Source organism: Galeopterus variegatus, unplaced genomic scaffold, assembly GCF_000696425.1.
Source record: "Galeopterus variegatus unplaced genomic scaffold, G_variegatus-3.0.2 Scaffold6, whole genome shotgun sequence".
In the NCBI taxonomy this organism is placed as follows: Eukaryota; Metazoa; Chordata; class Mammalia; order Dermoptera; family Cynocephalidae; genus Galeopterus; species Galeopterus variegatus.
This window is the reverse complement of record NW_007726117.1, coordinates 312942-331306: the sequence shown is the minus strand read 5'-3', so window position 1 is coordinate 331306 and position 18365 is coordinate 312942. Positions and strand designations below refer to the sequence as shown.

At 34.9% G+C, this 18365-nt stretch overlaps 1 protein-coding gene across 2 annotated transcripts in view; it reads left to right on the top strand.

Annotated features, from left to right (window-relative positions):
- Positions 1 to 18365, top strand: part of EPS15 (epidermal growth factor receptor pathway substrate 15) — a 133401-nt gene that overhangs the window by 80931 nt on the left and 34105 nt on the right. For both annotated transcript variants that reach the window (XM_008576173.1, XM_008576238.1), the window contains exons 14-19: positions 5318 to 5479; positions 5874 to 6071; positions 12803 to 13006; positions 14838 to 14954; positions 15185 to 15275; positions 17781 to 17816. In XM_008576173.1, the coding sequence (XP_008574395.1) occupies positions 5318 to 5479; positions 5874 to 6071; positions 12803 to 13006; positions 14838 to 14954; positions 15185 to 15275; positions 17781 to 17816 (808 nt within the window). The remainder of the gene's footprint in view (positions 1 to 5317; positions 5480 to 5873; positions 6072 to 12802; positions 13007 to 14837; positions 14955 to 15184; positions 15276 to 17780; positions 17817 to 18365) is intronic.

Below are 18365 nucleotides of genomic sequence, written 5' to 3'. Positions count from 1 at the left end.
ATAGTTTAATACTATACTCAAATTTTCCACTTTGAAAATAATAAGTTGAAAAAATAATAGGATCTAAAATACTGATACTTATTTTTAGATTTTATCATTAACATTAAGTAGCTAATAAATGGGTATTAAAAGCTAACTGCTAAATCTAATCCTTTCCAAATAATTTAGAAAAATAATTTCTTTGTATATGAAGCATGTGCATTGTCCCATCCATAAATATCAGGTATATTTTCATTCATTGGAAATACTGACTTGCAGTATAAACAGTCAAGACAATGTACAAAAAATATAGCTTGTTCTTATAACTTACAGTTCACAGAAAAATACCTACAAAAATGGAAATATTTATCCATTTAGCTTTCCAATAAATTAGTGAGAAAGTTTAGCCCATTCCACATTTCTTTCTAAATGAAGGCTAAAGAATTAAGGGTGGTGTAATCTTTTTTTTTTTTTTTTTTTTATTTTTATTTTATTTTATTTTATTATTTTTTTTTTAATTTTTTATTTTGTCAATATACAATGAAGGGTGGTTTATTTCTATACCTATTAGCTAGATGTGTATTTTTAAAATATTTCCCTGATTATGTGTAATTTAAGATAAAATTAACATATCATTTTTATATCTTGCTTTTCTTAATTCAGCAACAGAAAGGCACAATTAGAAAGCAATAAAATTCAGTGCCTGAATTATTAAACTGATGTCCAGAACGGTTGCAAATAAAGTACATTCAACACAGTGCACAGAAATTAAAAAGAAATCCAAAAACAAATGTTTTTGAAAATTTGGTCCATTAAAAATGCCTCCTGTGTTCAAAATCATGAGTAACATGAAAGGTGATGGCACTGTAAAAAGAGGCAGTAGATCAGTATGTGGTAGCATATGAATTCTGGTCTAGTAATTATGCAATTCAATTAGGAAATGACTCCGATGGTAGGTAAATGCTGAATATATTTGTTAATAACAGCATACCTGTATTAACTCCAAACATACGGGCACAACTGTTTGCATATTATTGTTGATTTTATAATATACCCTCACAGTTTAAAAAAAGCAGATATTTTATATATAACATATATTAGATATATAATTTTATATTATGTACCTTAATGTATATTATATATCACTTGAATCCATAACAGCACAAAACTAGGAGATAAAATTTGGCTGGACTTTGAAGGATGAATATTGGGTTTCCAGATAGTGATTGTGTGGAAGGACATTTAAGACAGAGGAAATGGTACAGGGACATAGAAGTATATTATTTATTGGGGAAAGAAGAAGGTCTTCTGAGAGGGTCTTCTGTTGGTTCACAGGTGATTATGAGGAAAAGAAGGTAGAAGAGGAAGGATAATTTAGGGCCCAGATTTGAAGGTTCTTACGTGTCTTGCAGCAAGTTTTACTTTAACCTATAGATAAGAGGGAACTATCACACATTTAAAAAATAACAGTGATTAAAGAAATCTCTGTAAAGAGTTGTTTTTTAAGAAAGTTGGAGATTTGCAATAGAAAGAAACAAAGGCAGAAAAACCAGCTATAAATCAAGAGAGAGACATTGAAAGCTAGAATAACTTGGTGAACAGCTTAAAGAGAGATTTTAAGGTAGAATCTATAGGACATGTACAAACAGAGAAAGTCAAAGATGAATGTGAAGTTATTGGACTGGGTAAGACAAGAGATTGAAGTCATTTTATACATTCAGCATGGGTTTATTAAGAGCCAGTGCCATGTGTGTATCTAAAGCTTTATCTCCATATTTGAGTATGGATCAGTTAACAGTGTAGGCAAGGTTAAAAATTTAGGCATTCTAAAAAAATTTTTTAGACATGCTGGTAAATTGAAAAAGTACTATAGGAGCTAACCATTTTGAAACTATGATTACATAGACTCATGGAATCTTAGCACTCTGGAAGAGTCTTTCATAATTATCTATTGTGTTGGCATTTTTAAAGGAATTTTTTAAAGAAAGCAGCATGATAGTATTTTTAGACTAATCAATTGGTTGAGAAAATATGACAAAAAGCAGTTATTAAAAGCATTGTTCAATGTTCTGTTTAATCACAGAATCATCTATGTATATTTGAAAAAGTGGCACAGATGTGTGAGACATTTCATTTACAGTGTACAGCATAGAAGTTATGAGCTCAGACTCTGGAGTCATAACTTAATTTGAATTCATCTCTTGCTAACTATAACTTTGGGCAAGGTTAGTTGCCCATCCGTGCTTCAGTTTTCTACTGTGTAAAACATGAATAATAATACCTGCCTCATGGATCTATCATACAGATTATAAATTAGTTAAAACATGTAAAGAACCTAGAACAGTACCTAGCACATTGTAAGCACCATTTGAAGTGTTTGTTGTTATGATGATGGTGCTGCCTCATGTAATCCATACATAATGTAATTCAGAAACCTTCTAAGTTTTTTTTCCCTATTCTTAGATTCTTATTCTAATAAATGCTTATCGGGAACTTTGAATAGCATGTAACTAAAAAGATCTTATTTTTAGAAATTTGTGTTCATAGTTTTACTTCACCCTCTTTGCAATCTCTGCCCACCTTCTGCTGATACATACCTTAGAATTATTAATCCTTTCTGCTTTCTTACCTTTGGTTCCTGGAGAGAAGCCCTAATTCTGTAAGAAATTTTTTATATGTACTCAATTAACTTCTCTCCCATGTGTCTGTAGTGGTACTAGTAATGTACTATTCTTGGGAGAATTGGGAAAATAGTCACTCAAATGATTTCCTGTGGTTCAGATGAGGAGCCCCAACTATCAAAAGATACATAAGCCATCTTGGTTGCTGAGTTTCATCGTGGTAATGATGATGGTACTACTTTTATCTATCTCTCAAGGTCTCCCTTGCAATTTAAGAAAAATATCTATATCCTTTATTACTAAGCATGAAGTCTGGCCCATAAGTGAATAAATAAATATAGCATCTTCAAATGGCTCACCTTTTTCTGTTTTAAGAAATCTCTTCCAACACTGAGATTTATATTTTCTTCTATACATTTTAAAGTTTTGTCTTTCACATTAAAGTTCATAATATACCAGGGATTAATTTTTCTGCTTGGTATGATTTCAGAATTTACTTTAAATTTTTTTGCCATATGGGTATGCCCAGCATCATTTACTGAACAGTTCTCTTTTCCCCCAGTCAATTTTAATGTCATAATCATTTCTTCTATATATGCCTAGATTTGTTTCTAAATTCTCTTTTCTGTTCCTTTGATCTCATTGTTTATCCTTGCATTGGTACCAAACTATCTTAATTATTTTAGCTTCTCAATAATTCATGATATCTAGTAGGTTAAGTCCTCTTACATTCTATGATATTCTTTTTCTCACTACCCTTCCACATATATTTTAGATTCAGCTTGTCACGTTCCTTGAAAAACCCTGTTAGGATTTTTATTGGAATGTAGATTAATTAGGAGAGAATCAACATCTTTATGATACTCATCATTCACTAAATACTTATGGAGTACTTTCTGTGTACTGGAAACTTGGAATATAGGAGTGAAGACTTAAAATATCTCTGGTCTGATGAATTTCTAGTGGACAGAAATAGACCATAAACAAGATAAATTATGTACTGTATTATTCACAAACACTTTATAACCAAAAACTGGGAATAATATAAATATCTATCAACTGGTATATTCATAAAATGGAATGCTACTCAGCAATAAAAAGGAACAAAAGGAATAAACTACTTATACATACAGCAACACAGATGAATCTCCAAAATGTTATACTAGGTATAAGAAGCCAGATAAAATAGGCTACATAATTCCATTTATGTGAAATTTTTGCAGAAGGAAAAACTGTATCAACAGAACGCAGTGGTTGGTTGCCTGGGGCTTGAGATGGACGGGGGTTGACTGCAAAAGAATATGAGGGAACTTTTTGGATGATGGAAGTGTTCTAAAACAATTATGATGGTTGCACAAGTGTATGAATTTACTAAACTTACTGAAGTGTATATTTACAATGGGCAAATTTTATGGTATGTAAACTATCAATAAAGCTGCTTGAAATGATTATATGCCAACATGCCAATCTTGAAAACATTATGTTAAGTGAATGAAGCCCATCACAAAAAAACACATGCTGTATGATTTTATTTATGTAAAGTGTCCAGAATAGACAAATCAATAGATATAAAAAGTAGATTGGAGGTTGCATAGGGCAGGGGACAGGGAGTCTGGAGGAAAGTGGGAAGTGACTTGTTAATGGGTACAGAGGTTTTTTTTGGGTTAATGAAGATGTTCTAAAATGGCTTGTTGTGATTATACAACTCTAACTATGTTAAAAAACATTGAATTGTACATTTTAAATGGCGAATTGTATGATATGTGAGTTATCTCAATAGAGCTACTATAGAAAATAAAATTATATGCTATATTTGAGGGAGAATTAGGGGTGGGAGGAAATGTGGTCAGGAACACCTCACTGAGAAGTTAACAGCTGAGCGGACTTGAAAGAAATGAAGGACTGAGCCATAGGGATACCTGGGATAAGAACTTTCTAGGAAGAGGAGATAATCAGTGAAGGGTGCTGAGACGGGTACTTGTCTGTTTGAGGAGCATCAATGAGGTCAGTATGGCTGAAATAGATTGAGCAAGGGAAAGGGCAGTGGAAAATGAAGTTGGGAGATGGGATCATATAGGGCCATTATAAAGACTTTGGTTTTTACAGTTAGTGAGATGGGGTGTCAGTGCAGGATTTTGAGTAGTGGAGTGACATGAACTGACATAGGTTTTTAACAGTAGCCGCTGTGCTGAAAATACCCTGAAAGAGGTAGCATGAGTGGAAGCATGGAAACCAGTTAGAAGGCAGCAATCTAAGAGAGGTAAGAGTGACTTGGACCAGAGTTGAAAGAAAAAGTGGTCAGTTTCTGAATATACTTTGAAGGAGGTAGCAACAGTATTTGCTAACAGATTGGAAATGAGATGTGAAAGGAGAAAAATCAAAGAAGATGCCTTGTTTTTTGACCAGAGAAAATGAGAGGGGAAAGATTGAGGTTAAAGCAGATTTAGGGAGAAATACCAGGAGTTCTATTTTCAGTATGTTAGGGAAACCCATCAGACCAAGGACAGATTTGAGTAAACAAATTGGATATCTACATCTGGAGTCCAGGGAAGAGGTCCTCAAGCAAAGATTTTATTTAAAGCTGAGTACTCTAGTCCACCAACACAATATGCTTAATAAAACAAGACTTTATTTTCCCTTAGGATAGACTTAAAAATTGTTGACTTAACCTTCTCCTGTTCCCAGAGAATAAATATGTTAATTTTCTTGTATTTCAGGATCTTCAAGATGAAGTTCAAAGGGAGAATACTAATCTGCAAAAACTACAGGCCCAGAAACAGCAAGTACAGGAACTCCTTGATGAACTGGATGAGCAGAAAGCCCAGCTGGAGGAGCAACTCAAGGAAGTCAGGAAGAAATGTGCTGAGGAGGCTCAGCTGGTAAAGTCTGGCTGTTTACTGTTGCCTGCATCTGTACCTTAGTTGCTTTCCCTGGTTTAAGATGAAAACATTCTCTACTTTTTGTTGTTGTTAGGTGGCAATCTAGTCACCAGTTGGGCACATAAGAGAGATGGAGCAAGGTTCAACCAGAAATTATAGCCTTATTTGGTGGAAATAGAAGGACACATAATGTACTGTTTTTCCAAATTTTGGTTGGAAGTATGGTATCCATTCTTTCAAATTTCCTCTGTCCTTCCCTCATTTATCATTCTTTACCAAAAACATACATTGAAAAATACCAAAATAGCAAACTGAACAAATTATTGCATTATAGAACATTTTGATGACATCTCTTTTTTTTAAATCTCACTTCTCATTCACCTCCATATTACAGATCTCTTCTCTGAAAGCTGAATTAACTAGTCAAGAATCACAGATCTCCACTTACGAAGAAGAACTGTCCAAAGCTAGGGAAGAGCTGAGCCGCCTACAGCAAGAAACGGCAGAACTGGAGGACAGTGTGGAGTCAGGGAAGGCTCAGTTGGAACCTCTTCAGCAGCACCTGCAAGATTCACAACAGGAAATCAGTTCAGTAAGTCTTTGCGAAGCAAGAAATATGCTCAAATGGACCCTCATATATCCTTTTAGTCAATAATGCTTTCTTAACTGCCACTGCTTCTCCCCTGCCTAGTTTCTTATTCACTTCTTATCACCTGTTATATGTTAAAACTGTCATACATCTTGTACACCTAATGATTATCATTGAAATAGTGGTTAAGAGTGTTTGCTTTGTAGCCTGATAGTCTAGGTTTAAGTGGCAGCTCTGCCACTTGTTAGCAGAATCACCTTAATATCAGATTCTTTATCTCTAAAATTGGAGAATTAACAGTAGTACCTTTACCTCTTAGAGCTACTGAGAGGATTAAATGAGGCTAACCTAGGAAACATTTTACCTAGTGTTTGGTATATAAGTGCTCAGTAAATGTTGCTTATTTTTATAAATAATAACTTAGTGTCTTTTGTGATTCTAATTTTGAAGTCAATTCTGCTCATTTGGGAACCTTTATTTTCTTTAGTTAGGAAATCGTTTCATCTATAGATAAATGTGCAGTGTTTTGAGTGGCCCCATGTATAGACCCTTTGCTTTTTTATTTCTAAGCTTCCCTACATGGAGAGTAATGTTTTATTGAACAGTAGTAAGATGGTTAGATAGGAGCAGAGAGATTATATAGTCTGTTTCTTTCATTTTGAATTTGAACAAACTGAAGCCAAGAAAGATTAAGTAACTTGCCCACGGTTACAAAGCCTTTAAAAGAGACATAGTCTAAAATCCAGGTCTTCTAAAACCCAGTCTGTTGTTCTCGGTAATTATTATATATAATGAAGTGCTTCTCTTTATGCTTCCTTTCTCCCTCGTATCTGGCAGGTAAGTAACTACTCAATCATCTTGCAAGACATAGCTTAAGTTCTTATTTCCTTATGTCATTTTCTGAGCCCTGCCTTTGTTGGGCTTTGTACTTCTACTATACCAATAATAAGACTTTTCCCTGTATATTTGTTTGTATGTCTATCCCCTTTAGCAGCCTGACCTTTCGGTCTAGGAACTTAGACATTTTTATTTTTATTTTTTTTAAAAGATGTTTACAAAGCCTTTAAAAGAGACATAGTCTAAAATCCAGGTCTTCTAAAACCCAGTCTGTTGTTCTCGGTAATTATTATATATAATGAAGTACTTCTCTTTATGCTTCCTTTCTCCCTCGTATCTGGCAGGTAAGTAACTACTCAATCATCTTGCAAGACATAGCTTAAGTTCTTATTTCCTTATGGCATTTTCTGAGCCCTGCCTTTGTTGGGCTTTGTACTTCTACTATACCAATAATAAGACTTTTCCCTGTATATTTGTTTGTATGTCTATCTCCCTTAGCAGCCTGACCTTTCGGTCTAGGAACTTAGACATTTTTATTTTTATTTTTTTTAAAAGATGACCGGTAAGGGGATCTTAACCCTTGAATTGGTGTGGTCAGCACCACACTCAGCCAATGAGCGAACCAGCCATCCTTATATGGGATCCGAACCCGGGGCCTTGGTGTTATCAGCACCACACTCTCCCGAGTGAGCCACGGGCTGGTCCGGAACTTAGACATTTTTAAATTCTCTATCATTTAGTGTAGTTCTTGTCCCATTGTAGGTGCTCAATAAATAGGTTACCCAAAAGAAAGAGTTATCCTAGTGGGAATGCTACCAAATGAATGGATATTCTTTAAAATAGTCTTGAGTTTTTAAAAAAACTATTTTATTCAGGTAGAATTTGTATACCATAAAATTCACAGGTTTTAAAGGTACAATTCAATGATTTTCAGTAAATTTAGAGGTATGCAAATATCACAATCCAGTTTTAGAACATTTCCATCACTGTCAAAAGAACCCTCATGCCAGGGCTTGCTGGTTAGCTCAGTTGGTTAGTGCATGGTGCTGACAATACCAAGGTCAAGGATTCAGATCCCCTTTTGGCTGGCCAGCTACCAAAAGGGAAAAAAAAAAAAAAGCTCTCTCATGCCTAGTTTTAGTCAGTCCGCAGTCCTAATTTCAGATAACTAATAACCTACTTTCTACCTCTATAGATTTGCCTTTTTTGGATATTTCATATAGGTGAAATAATATGTGATCTTTTCTATGTGATTTCTTTCACTTGGCATAATGTTTTTGAGTTTCATCTGTGTAATAGCATATATTAATATTATGTTCCATTTTATTGCTGAATAGTATTCCATTGTATGTTTAGAAAGTATTTTATTTATATATTCTCTGGTTAATGGACATTTGGATTCTTCTTACTTTTTGGCCATTATGAATAATGCTGCTATGAACATTCACAGATAAGTCTTTGGGTGGGCATATGACTTATTGCTCATATTGTAAAGTTAGGTTTAACTTTTTTTTCTTTTTTGGATGACTTTTTTTTTTTTTTAAGATGACTGGTAAGGGGATCTTAACCCTTGACTTGGTGTTGTCAGCACCACACTCTCCCAAGTGAGCTAACCGGCCATCCTATATAGGGATTCGAACCCTTGGCCTTGCTGTTATCCGCACCACACTCTCCCAAGTGAGCCACGGGCCAGCCCTGGATGATCTTTTTGCACTCTATTTTCAACTTCAAAGGAAGTGAAATAGCCATAAGAACAAGTTGACTCCAATTATTTTCAAACTGTAACCTCCTTTCAGACTTCTAATTTAAAGACTAATGATGGATACATAGCTTTGATCTTAACACATTAATGCTGCATTTTATTTTATTTATTTTTCTTTATTAATACTAATTTTTACATTCTAAGATGTTGTTGTAGAGCAGTTGGGGAGGCGGGGAGAGGAGAAGGGGAAAGGAAGTAGGCTGGGAAAAAGAGGAAGAGAAGGGCTTGGTTGAAGTTGGTGGCACCCCCCTCATTCCTGCACTGGAGACAAGGGGGCTTCCAGCAGTGGCTTCATTGTTGCTGGACTGGATGCAGATGTCAGGGGGTTGTGGCTGAAGCCCCTTGGCCTCCCATCGCCTAGGCTCTGGAGGCTGAGGCACTTCCTGAGGCTGCTTGGTGATCGTCCCTGGATTGGTTTCGGATGTTGAGAGGCATGGCTGAGGCCCCCAGCACTCCCTGCTCCCTGCTTGGGATCCCAGGGGGCTTCTGGTTCTTCTAGGTTTTACAGATGTTCTTTGGTGGTGTTAGACCTTTACTAGTTAATATAAAGCTTTGTCTCTGATCTGTGGGTATTTTGTTTTTTCTTTCAGTTCTGTGTTGGATTATTTGCTCTTCCCACCATTTAAACTCTGCACTGGAACTGATTTGTTGTCCTTACTTCTAAAACGGGGGAACTTCCTGTGAGGACCAGCACTTGAGCACTGTAGTTGAGCTAAATTGCTGTTTTGCTGCTGCTACCCTGGGGAAGGCTTTTTGTGCAGCTCAGGTTTAATTGTTGACTTCTGGGTCTTTTGAGTTTCAGTACACCTGGGTTGTGTGGAAACTCTTGTCTGGGCCTGAGTCTTTTCAGCAAACTGTACCCCCTGCAGATCTGTATTCCTGCAGTCTCCACTGAGTGGTAGTGCACTGATTGGGGGACAGATCAGCTGTTCCTGATGTGCCCCAATGTTCCCCCAGTGGCCCGTCTCCCCCACCGCCTGCACTCCAAACACTTTGCATGGGACGGGCTGTGTGCCGGTCCCTTGCAATGACTCACTGGACTCTGAGTGGCTCCTTTTTTCAGTTGTTTTGGCTCTTCACTTGTATATGGGTCCACGGGAACCCTGTTAGTGGTCTTGCTGGCCTGAGGGACACCAAGGCCCTCTTCTCCCCTGCCGCATCCAAGCAACTTCATAAGAAGGGCAGAGCTGAGGCTTTTTCCAGCTCTTGCTCCATGTGCTCACCAGCTCCAGCTTGGAAGCAGCTGGGATTTGAAATGGTTGGGATTTGAAATGGTAGGAGTGATCCTTTCTTTCTCTCGTTGTGGCTTCTCCTGCTTTCATGCACTCTGTAGGTCTCTTCTTCTCTTCCCCTGAGCTCTAGTAGCCCCAGCTTGGCTGTTGTTGCTCTTTAATAGTTGTAAATTGGTTGATTTGTGGCAGAGTGATGCTGGGGACCATCTCTTCTGCCATATTGACCAGAAGTTCAACTTTGTTTTTAACTTTAAATTATCAAACTGTTTTCCAAAGAGCATGTACCATTTTACATTTCCATCAGCAGTATATAAGGGTTAAGAATTTTTTATATATATTCTGGGTATAAGTCCTTTATCAGGTATGATTTGGAAATAATTTCTCCCAATCTGTGGCTTGTCTTTTCATTTTCTTTTCTTTGACTTTTTTTTTTTTCCTTTTTGTCTTTTTTCGTGTCCGGCAACGGATTGCAACCCTCAGTGTCGTGCCCGTACCGGACCGGGACCGGCAACGGGATCGCAACCCTTGGTGCTACGCCTGCACCTCGCTCAGCCAGTGAGCGGGAACCGGTCTGCATGTGGGATCCGAACCCTCGGCGGGAGCGCCACCGCGCTCCCAAGCGGCGCACTGTAGCAGTGCGCCACCGGGCCGGCCCTTCTTTGACTTTTTTGAAAGGGAACTTCTTTCAAAGGAAGGAACATAAATGAGTAAAGTAGAAAGGGCTATGTATATTATAAATCATCATTGAGAAAATAAAATAATGTTTGTGAGCTAGACACAGGAAAGCCTCATTTTGGTTAAGATTCTATTGGTTGTCTCAGGAAAAAAGAACAAACTGTCCTAAATATAATTGTTAGGTATGCAGGTATTTCCACTTATTGCTTTATCTATATGATGAACATTATTTAGGTTTAAGGTTCTAAATGTTAGACTGCAAGGTTGTAGTGGGTCATGAAATTTGTTTAATGGTTATGATAACAAAAATTTAATGGTTATGATAACAAAAATTTTCTAAAAAATGAAATAAAGCATGGGAAACTTCACAGTGTATTACATGTAGTAAGGATAAGTATTACTTCATGAAACTTGCTTTACCTTTGTATGTACATGTACATGTGTGTATATGACTATATATGTGTATACACACCTCATGTATATGCATGAATATGTTTACATTATATATGTGTATGTGTTTAGGTTTATGTATACATATACACATAGACATAAATAAATAAATATATATATATGTATATATACATACTGGGTTAGAATGTATAATCTGTTTCTTTCTGTTGGTTAAAGTAAAAATAAAAGTTTATAAGCCATGGTTCTATAGCTCTAGGATACACAGTGCATATGCTGTGTGTATTATTTTTGATTATTTAAATTCTAAATACAGTGCTGTTTGGCATGTAGATATACATGTTTATTGATGATTACTATTTTAATTTATAAGCATAATGCTAATGTCCATTCACTGAATATATATTAAGCACTTACAATGTGCATCATTGTGTTCTGTGTTGGAGATACAAAGTTTATAACAACAGTTGTGGTTTCTACCCTCAAAGAGCTCAAGGTCTTTAACTTTTTTAAAATGCAGCAAATCCATGGAAAAGGAACAGAGGACAAATAAGATGCTGGAAAAGCTTAACTGCTATGATAGTGGGAAATGCAGCGTGCTAGGCACTTTTACATACATTACCCATCATTTAAATAGACCTTTACATTTTAAAGAGTTCTTTCAAATATATCTTTTGAGCCACATAACAATCATTTGTGGTGGTAGTTCTTACTCCATCTGTGGATTAAGGAACAGAAGCTTGAAGAGGTTACTTTGACTAAGATCATCCAAGTAGTAGAAGGTAACAGAACTAGATTTATGTCTGTCTCCTAATCCAATATAGTGTTCTTTCCCCAGATACGACCCTGAAAAAACCTATGGTAAATTACAGATTCCATCTTGAGCAATTTAAAAACCTTATGGGAAAAATTAAATTGAGGGAAGAGAGCTTTGGTTTATGAAAGGACAGTAGGTAATTTTTGCATTAGCTAAAATCAAAGAACACAACATGGTAATAAAAGGAATTCAAATGTAATTTTTAAAAAATATATTTTATGAAAAAATGGAAATTGTTCATTAAAATTTCACTACTTATTCCTTTTTCACTAAAAACTTTTTGAATCTGCCTCCTCAATTTAATTGAGATATTTGTAAATTTGTTTTTCTTTATTATAGATGTTGGTATAAATAAACATTTTCTTCTCCTGTCTCTTGTTCACAACATTTTGCCTTTTTTATAATCACAATTTATTGAATTCTGCCTTCTGTGTCCCCCTATTGTTCTGGGAAAATAAATTCATTTGGAAAATAGAGTCAAAAAACCCTTGAATGTCCTTTATTTAACATGCTTAGCATAGCTTAGGTTTAAGGAATACTTTCTAGGGCTCTGACCTATTAATAAGTAGTGCCAGAGGATAGGACTCATTTTACCTTTGTCTTCACTCCCCTTCTTCCCAATAGGACTATGGATGGTTCCAAAGTTTCTCTCTCATAAAGCTTCATCACAAAATCCTCTTACTCTTTACTACTTTTTCCCCCAATACCCTGGCCCTCTTTTTGTAATTATATCCCAAATGACTGCCAATTTGCAGATATTTGAATCAAAAGTCTTGGAGATTTCAAAAGATGTACAAAAGCAAATTCATGTATACTGTAATTTCAAGAGGAGAACTTCTTGGGAGAGATTACTGAAATCTTTCCTGTAAGTCATGCTGCATTCTCAGAAGATTTTCCTTGAAGAAAGCAGATTTATCCTTGATCAATCTGGGTATAGATATTTTTACATTACATGTCTTTCTAGTAATAAATTCTGTTTCATATTTCTACTTTGTGTTGACAGATGCAGATGAAACTGATGGAAATGAAAGATATGGAAAATCATAATAATCAATTAAATTGGTGCAGTAGTCCACAAAGTGTTCTAGTAAATGGCGCTGCAGATTATTGTAGCCTCAGCACCAGCAGCAGTGAAACAACCAACCTTAATGAGCCCACTGAAAGCCAGAGCAACCTAGAGTCTGAACCCATACACCAGGAATCTCCAGTGAGTCTAATAGTTCCATAATCTTCATAATCAACTTCAGAAAAAAAAAGATTGATACAGTTCAAAGTTTTGTTGGCATTGTATCTAACATAAATATGTGGCCTTGCCTCATCTGAGGACAATTGAGATTTCTTTTGTACAGGCAGAGAGTAGGTCTTGATCCAACAATTCTAACAGTTTTAACTAGTATAAAAATGTAATTTTAGCTGATTTATTTTTTGTAGAGTATGTTTTTAAAACATAAAACTTAAAAATAAATTTTAAAGTAATTCTTTATTACATAATGTTAAGGACATTCACTTGCCAATTATTTAGAGAACACCAGCTATGTGCAAGAATGCTGTATTATGTGTGAGAGCTATAGAGGCAAAAATTTAACCCTTCCTTCAAGCAGCATACAGTTTAGTAGTGTAACACTGTGGTAAAGGGCTATGATAAAGGAAGCACAGGATATTTAGGTAGGACAGCTTGGAGGGGACTCAGAAGATTTTTGTAGGGAAAGCTTTGCAAGTGAGCTTTGACAAGTGAGGAGTTAAGCAAAGAAGGTAGTACATTCCTGGTGGAGAAAACAATATTAGCATAGGTATAAGGTAAGAGAAAACATAATGGACAGAATCATGAGTAGTTTTGAAGGGTGTCTTGTGATGGTGGGGAGGGCATTGGTAAGAAATGAGGCTCTCTTCTAGTGAGCATCTGCATTACCTCTGGTACTTTATCAAAATATAGATGTATATACTTTACTGAAAACTTGATGAACTACAGTTTCTGGGATGGAACCAAGTATGTAGATTTAAAAAACAAATTCCATAGGTGTTTATGATGTGTACCTGGGTAAATATGACCACTTTTAGGTCAGAAGGGGCCAGAGTGTAAGAAATTTGGATTCATCTTGAAGCATTGGGGGATTTACCTTAGTGCAGTGTGTAGCCTTTGAAGAATTTTGAGCAAGAAGTGACATTACATTTACCTTTTAGAAATGTGGAAAATGGATTAGAGAGTAGGACTGCACACATAGAGATATGTTGAAAGACTGTTGGAATAGTCTCTGTGAAAGTTGTTTTAGTCTAAACTTAAGTAGTAAAAGGGAAGGATGATGAGAATACAAGTTTGAGAGGTATTGAAGATATAAAATTAACAGACTTGATTTTATTTAGGCAGTACAGTCATAGATACATAATACAATATTCTTTTAAGCACAAAAGGCAGATTATTAGGTTTTCCTTCAAACACATAAGGATGGTATGAAATGGAGATAGCCCCTGCTACTTTTTAAGCATTTTTACCCACTGATTTAAATCAAGAAAGCAATGGAGAGCTGTTGAAGGACTTCTAACCAGAAGGGTCATGATGAGATTCACATTTTAGATCTATTACTTTGGCTGCTATAAGGAGGATAGATTGAAAGGGCACATATTGGAAGCAGGAGGGCAGTTGGAAGACTGCCACAGTAATCTGGCCCAGAGATAATGAATGATAGTGTAAATGAGTGATACTATAAATGAGTGATAGTGACAGTGAGGTTGGAGAAGAAGGGAAGGAATTGCGAAAGAGGTAAGAGGTAGACTGAGCAAGACTTGGAGTCTTTTTTGGAGGGGTGAGGGTGGGGCATGACCGAAAGAGAAGTGATTAAAGATGTCCTCAAGGTTTCCGGCTTGAGTAACTTTGATGCTTGGTGACACATTTTCCTAAAAAAAAATTATAGAAGAAGAAATCATTTGATAAATATGTTCTGCTTTTTTTTATTTTTAAATAATTTTTGATGATCCTTTGTCAGTTTCCTCTGCCAAGTAGAAAAGTATATTGTTAGTCCATTAGCATTAATATTTTTTAGGCAAGAAGTAGTCCTGAAATACAGCCTTCTGGTGTGACTGATGAAAATGAAGTGGTGACTACAGCTGTGAATGAAAAAGTTTGTTCTGAGTTTGACAATGACAAGCATTTAAAAGAGGTAAAAATAATTTTATATTTAAATATTCTTATCATTGGTTTCCCTAGATGGATTATATACTGTCTTAGGCTAAGGAAAGAGAAAAATGTGTTAAATGTACTTTGACTTCAGAAATAGTTGATTTTTTTCAAAGCATGTGTATGACCCGAATGTATCATTTTGTTTTAAAATCTTACCTTTTAAAACTTTGGTTTCTAAAAAAGATTTTTTTAATTAAAAAATTTTTTTAGGAAGATCCATTTAATGTAGAATCAAGGTCACTGACGGATCCAGTTGCAGACACAAACTTGGATTTTTTCCAATCAGATCCTTTTATTGGCAGTAAGTATTTTTTTTTATATATACATTTACCAAAAAAGATGTTTTGATGTACAGGCCATATAAAAATTAGGGCTTCAGGTTAGAGAGCCTACTTGTTAGAACAAAAGTAGAGGTGAGAGTGAGAGTGAGTAAATATGCTTATGTTTGCTAGCATTTATCCCCCCCAGTCAACTAAATTCTGGGACTAAGCCTTTGATTGTACCTTAGGAGCCCTCGATTAAGAATATGTTTCTTTTTCAGAGTAGGGATAAAAGAAAAGAGATGTTATAGACCAGGAGAGGAGATTGGATACTCTTAAGTAAACCAGCAATTATTTACTAAAAATGCCGACACTGTACTTTTAAAACAGTAAAAACTGTAGCAGAGTCAGCAGTCTAATCCCTTCTTTTAGGTGCCTACAGTCTTATTGAAGAAACATAAGTGATAAAATATCTAATGTCATTATGAACTATCTGAAATACCACTTGTGTCATAGCTCCTTTGCGTTTTATTTTATTTCCAAAATTACCTTGTGAAACTGATAGGTCAGTTTATACCAGTTTTAAAGAGAGGAAACTAAGGCACACAGACAAAATAACTTGCTTAGGGTTGTGGCAGAAATGAACCCAGATATTAGATCTCTTTTAAAAAAAAAACAGTTTTATTGAGATATATAAAGTGTTAAAAATATATGTTGTACATTTAAGGTACATAATTAAATGGTTTTAGTATATTCACAGTGTTTTATAATCATCACCACAATTTACTTTTAGAACATTTTCTTTCACCTCATAAAGATACTCCATACCCAATAGCAGTCACCATCCCTATAACCCCCAGCCTTAGGCAACTGCTAATTTACTTTCTGTTGGTCTAGATTTGCCTATTCATGGAATTTTTATACAGTATGTGTTCTTTTATGTCTTCTTTCTTTCACTTAACATAATATTTTCAAGGTTCGTTCATGTTGTAGTACGTTTCAGTACTTATATTTCTTTTATTAACAAATAATATTTCATTGGATGGATAGATCACATTTTACTTATTTATTGGTTAATGGATATTTGATTTTCACTTATGAATAATGCTGTTATTAACATTTGTGTACAAGATTTCCTGCAGATATATTTTTTAATTTTTCCTTGGTATATATCAGGTCATATGGCAACTCCCATTTAATTGGTAACTCTATGTTTAATCAGTTGAGGAGTTGTCAGACTGTTTTCCAAAGAGGCCACACCATTTTACATTCCTACCAGCATTGTATGTAGGTTTCAATTTCTCCATCTCCTCATCAACACTTATTATCTGTCCTTTTGTTTATAGCCATCATAGTGTGTATGAAGTGGTATCTCATTGTGGATTTGATTTGTATTTTCCATGTGACTAATGTCATTGAGCATCTTTCTGTGTTCTTATTGGCCATTTGTATATCTTTGGGGAAATGTTTATTCAAATCATTTTGCCTGTTTTTTAATTGGATCGTCTTTTTGTTGTTGACTTATGAATTCTTTACACATTCTGAATATACTACCTTTATCAAATATATGATTTGCAAATATTTTCTTGCAATCTGTGTTGCCTTTTCAAGTTTTTGATGGTGTGCTATTAAGCACAAACATTTTAAATTTTGGTGAAGTACAGTTTGTTTTTTCTTTTGTCACTTGTGCTTTTGATGTCATATCTAAGAAACCATAACCTAATCCAAAGTTACAAAGATTTACTCCTGTGTTTTCTTCTAAGAGTTTTATAGTTTAGCTGTTACATTTAAATCTTTGATCCTTTTTAAGTTAATTTTTGTGTATGGTGTGAAGCAGGGGTTGAACTTCATTTTTTTGCATATGCATATTCAATTTTTTTCCAACACCATTTACTGAAAAGACTGCCCTTTCCCCATTGTGTATTCTTGGTGCTTTTGTCAAAAAGCAAATGACCATAAATGTAAGGATTTATTTCTGGACTCTTCAATTATATAAAAATTACTTTTGCTTCAGTGAAGCTCAGTATCTTCATTTCTGAAGTGGTGATGGTAATACCTATCCAGTACCTTGTGAAGAGTAGAGAAACTTTGTTAGTAAAATTTTTGCTGTCATACCTGTTTTCCCCTCCATCTGTAATCTTTGTGATTAAGGTAAGTATAGTTGGCTTTACATCAAATCTCCCTCTTGTATGAGGTGTGTTGAATTCTGCCTTACTCTATTATTTTAAATATTTCCTAACATGGATGACATTTATTATTTTATCTACTTTGAGGTGTAGTTATTGAAACAAACTTTGCTTTGGTAAGTATAGTTGGCTTTACATCAAATCTCCCTCTTGTATGAGGTGTGTTGAATTCTGCCTTACTCTATTATTTTAAATATTTCCTATCATGGATGACATTTATTATTTTATCTACTTTGAGGTGTAGTTATTGAAACAAACTTTGCTTTAAGAAACTTTGGTTTGCTTTTGTTTTAAAGTTACCCTTTAATGGTGTCATGACAGTGAATATTGTTATTTTGATTTCTGCTTATTTTATCACAGGTGATCCTTTCAAGGATGATCCTTTTGGGAAAATTGGTTAGTATGTTATCGAGGTCCGTCTTAGCTTTAATTCAATTCTGCTTAATTATAAGCTTATGTTGTATTCAGGAATGAGAGGTCACAAGTTGGGTAGTTATAGGAAGAGGACTTCCTTTTTATTTAGTTTTGAAACTTATCTAAAGCCCAGTAAGATGCTGTATATACTTGGCATTTTCAGAAAGAGCGTGGTAGGTTCTTGTAAATTTGCTTAATAAACTGTTAGCTTTACTTTCTTAAAAATGATGTTAGTGTTTATACTTTTGTGCTTTTAATAATATTTACTTTGATTTCTTCTTATTAGCTAAAGGTTAGATGAGCATAATGATCTACACTACTACAGGGTTTAGAATGTAATTTTGTTTTCCTAACATTACAACCTATTTGTATGAATGAAGGAAAGGGAAACATTTTAAAGAATTATTAAATGCCAGGCTTCTTAAGATATTCTCTCTAATTAAAACTAAGTTTCTTAGATGAAAGGCTCTGTATTTTTTATCAAAATCACAAAGGAATCTGTAAAATAAAAAGTACCTAGTTTAGATTCTG